This window comes from Euleptes europaea, chromosome 7 (assembly GCF_029931775.1).
Source record: "Euleptes europaea isolate rEulEur1 chromosome 7, rEulEur1.hap1, whole genome shotgun sequence".
Taxonomy (NCBI): Eukaryota; Metazoa; Chordata; class Lepidosauria; order Squamata; family Sphaerodactylidae; genus Euleptes; species Euleptes europaea.
In genome coordinates this window covers 12,461,288-12,466,439 of record NC_079318.1, presented here as the reverse complement: position 1 = coordinate 12,466,439, position 5,152 = coordinate 12,461,288, and the positions used below count along the sequence as shown (strand labels likewise).

The 5,152-nt window shown below is 39.1% G+C and overlaps 1 protein-coding gene across 1 annotated transcript; it reads left to right on the top strand.

Moving 5' to 3' along the window:
* The first annotated feature begins 1,382 nt into the window (after window positions 1–1,382).
* FBXO5 (F-box protein 5) lies at window positions 1,383–4,099 on the top strand. The gene is made up of 4 exons (XM_056853232.1): window positions 1,383–2,067; window positions 2,545–2,635; window positions 3,361–3,543; window positions 3,842–4,099. The coding sequence occupies exons 1-4, from the start codon at window positions 1,388–1,390 to the stop codon at window positions 4,091–4,093; spliced, it is 1,206 nt and encodes a 401-aa protein (XP_056709210.1). The 5' UTR covers window positions 1,383–1,387; the 3' UTR covers window positions 4,094–4,099.
* The last annotated feature ends 1,053 nt before the right edge of the window (window positions 4,100–5,152 follow it).

Genomic DNA, 5,152 nt, shown 5'->3' with positions numbered 1-5,152 from the left:
CAAAATTCTCACTACTCAACGTATACCAATCTGTGAAGGGTGCAGTCTTTTGACTAGGATACAGAGAAACGTTCTCTGCTCTAAACCTGTATTGAGGGAATTTTCAGGAGACGACAGGATGGGCCAGACCTCTTCAGAGTGCGGGGAATGCTTTCTAACTCTCAATGTTCTTTTGTGCTCCAGATTCCACATAAATGGCGAAATAGCTTGTTTTGCTGCCTTTTCCATTTGTCAGAAGCTTTTAACATAGGGGAACATACCAAAACGTTACTACACCCCTGTAGTTTGAAGTGGTGTAGTTCATTCTGGAATCTTAGGTCTGCAACCTCATTTCCTGCTTGTGAACACAGAAGGCACTATGTTCGATAAGGGTTTCTCCCTAATGTTTAGGATTGCCATCTGAAATGCTCGTCAGAAGGACAGGTTTCTACAAATATTCTTGGTCCTGTGATATCACTGCTGCTCCTCCATAAGATATCCTTTAGCATGTCTACAAGGCAATGCTGTCAGCGCCTTCTGACATGTAACCAAAATGGCATTGTGGCTCAGCTTGAGGTTACAACCTTGTTTGCTGTGGCACTAAAGAAAAGGAGTGATGTATCTTTATGTAATTCAAGGCATGAGGTATTCTGTTGGAATCCCTTGGGTTCCTTTTGCCTTGGAAGAAAGGCTGCTTTACCTAATCTCTAGCAGTATTCTTGGGTGAAGGAAAGCCCCCTAATATCAAAGGTATCAAGTGAAAAAGGTGGGAGGCAGCCAATTGCTTGAGGCCTGATTGCTTGGGTAGAGACTGCGTGTTAACAGCATTTAGGGTTTTCTAACTTAATATGTTTCAAAATTAAGCACAAACTGCCATTTTTAAAGATGAATTGTTCTGTTTTGGAAAATGATACTCTTATCTGGTTTTCTCAAAATACTCAAAAGATGCTTTATGGTTTGAATCCCCCAGAGCATTTCTGCCTGCAGAACATGCCTTTCTCATCTCCCCTTCCCTGTGCAGCCCCAAATGCCTGCTAAATGCTGCTCTTGGGGGACAAAAGACCTCTGCCCTGGAACAGTATTTTAGTCTGTAAAGAGAGGAAGAGTCGAGAAAGTTGCACTCCATGATGTAAATCCATGTCTCCACAGCAATGTTTCAGTGGATCCAAGTCTTTGTTTATGCAGCCTTAAAAAAACACACGCACACTTCAAATTGATAGTTACCTGAAGGTCAGTATTGTGCAACCTGTGTTTTGTCCATTGCTCTAACTATACGTAAGCTAAAGGTCAACTATGATACATTTCATTAGCAATCCCTATTCTGCTATTAAGGATGACTAATGTCTTCTTTTTGTTCTAGGATACACATTGGAAAATAGTTTCAAAGCGGTCCTTAACCAGTCTGAAAATGAAGTGTGATTTTAATTGTAACCATCTTCATTGTGGACTTCCATTGTTAAAACCATGTGGAACGGATAAAAGAACAGAAGAGTCTTCCGCTTCTGATTACGATGAAGAGTTTTGCAAAGACTGTGCCAAAGAGTACCAGAGGCTCTTGTACAGTGACCTGCACCATGGAAGCATCAGAAATATGAGTGTCAAGAGTGAAGGGAAGCTCATACATAACAAAGAAAATCAACAAATATTGTGGGGGCCTGCTAGGAGAACAAATGCACTGGAAAGTAGCAAATTTACTGAGGATAGTGGATATTCCTCTTTGCTGAGTAGTCCACATGAATCCATTGAACATGATGACAGTATGCCATTGGCAGGGAACCTTGAGACACCAAACTGCAGTCTCATTCAGAATAAAAGTCAGCTGCAGTGTTCAAAAAGGAATTTGCTTCCAGTTCTCCATTTTGAGGAACTTGTTTGCTCAACTTTGAAAAGAACCACTAAAAGAAGTCCAAAGTCATGGGGTACTTTGTTGGACAAAATGGTTTCCAGGGGAAGCATGAGTTTTATTAATCTAATCGGCAGAAAAATGGGAGTGGACGGTTTGGACATCCTTAGTGAACTATTCCACAGAGAATTCAGGCACATATTAGCAAACATCCTAAGACACCTCAGTGATACAGACTTGATAAAGTGAGTTTATGTATTTATTTATTTATTTATTTATTTGGTACTTAGAAATATAGAATGTGAAATCACAAAATTTTTAAGGGCCTCCTCAAAGCCACAGAGATCCTAAGCAAAGTCAGAAATTAATCAACCACCCACTCATCATGTTTTCCTCTTTTACTCTTTATTGAAGCTGGAACCATTTCAGGGTAGATTAGGAACATGTCCAGCTTCTTACTGTGCTAAATGTGAAGTGGACATTTCTGAAATCAGCTTTTTTTAAAAAAGCCTCCTTGCAGGCAAAATCAATAGCTCCTAAAGTTGAAGTCAAGAGTCCTAAAAGGAGGTTGGGGAGGGGAGCCCATACATTCCAACACAAATATGATCTGTGGTCTATAAAAGGTGCCTTTTAAATTTTCAGTGGATAAAATTGTACTCTGTTAAACAGTGAACTTTCTTATTGCTTTTGGGATATAACTGAAAGATTTGTTTTCACAACAGCATGGCTAAAGTGAGCACAACGTGGAAGAAAATTCTACATGAAGACAAGCGGGCTTTACAGACATATAACAAGGCATTAAGATTAATTTCTGTAAGTATTTGATTTCCCACGCCCTTTTTGACATCATACAGGTATTCATCTTGGGGACTAAAATCCAGTTTAAAGCACATATAAATGATGTAGACTCGGTGCAAAAGGCTATATAGAGCTGTGATATTTGACCTGAGGGTCGGGACCCTCAGGTGGGCTGCAGAAACCCCAGTTTCTGGGTCACAAGAGCCCATACATTTGCTCTTTAGAAAACCTGCTATTAGTTTGCGTATGCAGAGATCAAGTACCCCACCCTCTGGCCTTGCGTGCACACAGATGAACAGCAGTATGAGGTCACTCAGAAGGTTCAGAGACCCTCCCCACCACCAACTTTCTCTTGCTTTCTCTTTCTGCTCTGCCTGACCCAGCCACCTGCCAGTCAGACTTTCACTGTGCAGAACCTCTTTTTCTGAGAAGGTGGCTATTTCATGAATGGCAGGGGGAACTCTGCTAGAATCATGGAAGGCCATTAGACTGGTGAGAGTGGTTGCCTGATCGTGTGGGTGGGAAAAAGATGAAGGGATAGCTGGGAGGAAGGCTGTCTGAATCTCTGCTCTGGCTCATCTTTCACACCAGTAGCCCTCTTGGGTCTTTGCATTTTTAATCTGTAACATCTCACATCTCTTGTTTTTTCCATCAAAGAACAGAAAAGTTGCATTTTAATATAGAAGCAAATATCTGCATTTTTTTCTAGAATACTTAATACATGGGTCTTCTCTCAACAGAATAACAGCGCGAAATCCTCAAGAACAGCTGACACAAGGGAATATGTTCCTCACCGAGAAGTGTTAGCGCTTGTTCAGAAAGCATCAGTTGTGCAAAACAGCTCTTTAAAAAACACATCCAGACTCAAGGCTGACGTCAGTAGTTGGAGTTTTTCTCACAGCCGGCACACACAGTTTTCTGAGGTAACCTTAGTTTAAAATTCTCATTGTCTGCCAGTGGTGTCCACAAACCGCTCAAATATTACTCATGACTTAATTGTGTACCATATTACTGCAAATATTGTAAAAAATGCATTCAGCAACACTTGAACCATTTACTAGCCTGTGCTTTTGTTTTGGTTGCTGGAGCACAAATTAGAGACAGCCAAGGGCTCTCTAGTAGATGGATTTGGAAACATATGGATATATCTGCGTTCCATTAGTCTTGTCATTGGTTCAGAGGATGGGGGGAAATCTTTAAACATTTTTTCTCTCTCAACAGATTGCCAAGACTCTGAAAAATACTGAAAGCCTGAAAATTTGTCACCGTTGTCGCTCTCCTGCAAAATATGATTCTCACCTACAAAGGGCAGTGTGTATCCGTGAAAGCTGTGGTTTTGACTTTTGCACCAAGTGCTTGTGCAGCTATCACAATGCCAAGGACTGCACAAGTGAAAAGCCTGTGAAACCAGCTTCCAAACAAGGGCCCCTTCCTGGTACCAAAAAAAGCAAGCAGAACTTGAGAAGATTATGATTTGTGTAGGATAGACTGTGGCTAGGGCACTCTATAGGTCATATGGAGACCCCTCAAAAAAGTGAACATGAAATTACTAGTTTTTTATAACATGTTTTAAAGAAAATGTTAGATGTAAATGTATCTTGGAATTCTTTCCAGTAGTTGCTTTAAAAAAAAAAAGAAGCTTGTTTTTAAAGGAACTTTGTGTAACTACTGTCCTATGATCCCCTGCTTTTTTAAAAAAAGGATATTTAGCAGAAATTTTAAACAGTATCCACCATATGCTTTAAAAATTAGCAGGCTAATAAACCATTTTGGCAAGTAGCTCTGCAATAAAATTTTATTAGTGCATGAGGGGAGCAAGGGAAGAATAAAATTGTTTTAAAGAATGAACTTCATTTTAATTATATACTCTGACTTCATGCCTCCTGAAAAAAACTTACCTTTTTTCTTGGAAGCTACAAAAATTGAGTTAAGTATGAAAAGGATTTTTTTTTTCATTTGCTAGTTACACAATTATTTATATTTGTAGTTTTAAATTCTTACCAAGTGTTCAAATCTGGTCATTTCCAAAACATTAGATTTGGCTTTTTCTCATGACTTCAGAATCTATGAAATTTAAAGTTATGCCCCCACTCGTGTGTGTATAGCCTGAATATTTTATCTCCTTTTCTGGACAAATATTCTGGTGACCAGCTTTTCTTTACCTCATATCCTTCTTTGAAGTTTATTCTGTATATATTTGTAAATACGTAAATATTTGTCTGTTTGCTGAAAAATAAATTTAACTTTATAAACTAAAGCCAGTGCTTTGTGTATCATAAACATACATTTCCTCTGGTGGAACAAGAAAATGTACATGTGTATCATGTTCAAAAAGTGATTACATCAAGAGCATTTATAGTCCAGAGCCTATATTTTTCGCATCTGACAAAGTGTACTCCTGTCCACAAAAGCTTATGTCAGACTGTCTACAACCTTTTACAATTAAAGAGTAAAACTACATTGAAATTCAGAGCAAGAGATCAACAAACGTTTCTGCAACTGAAATACTGGTTGTTGCGAGTCATCAGGAAG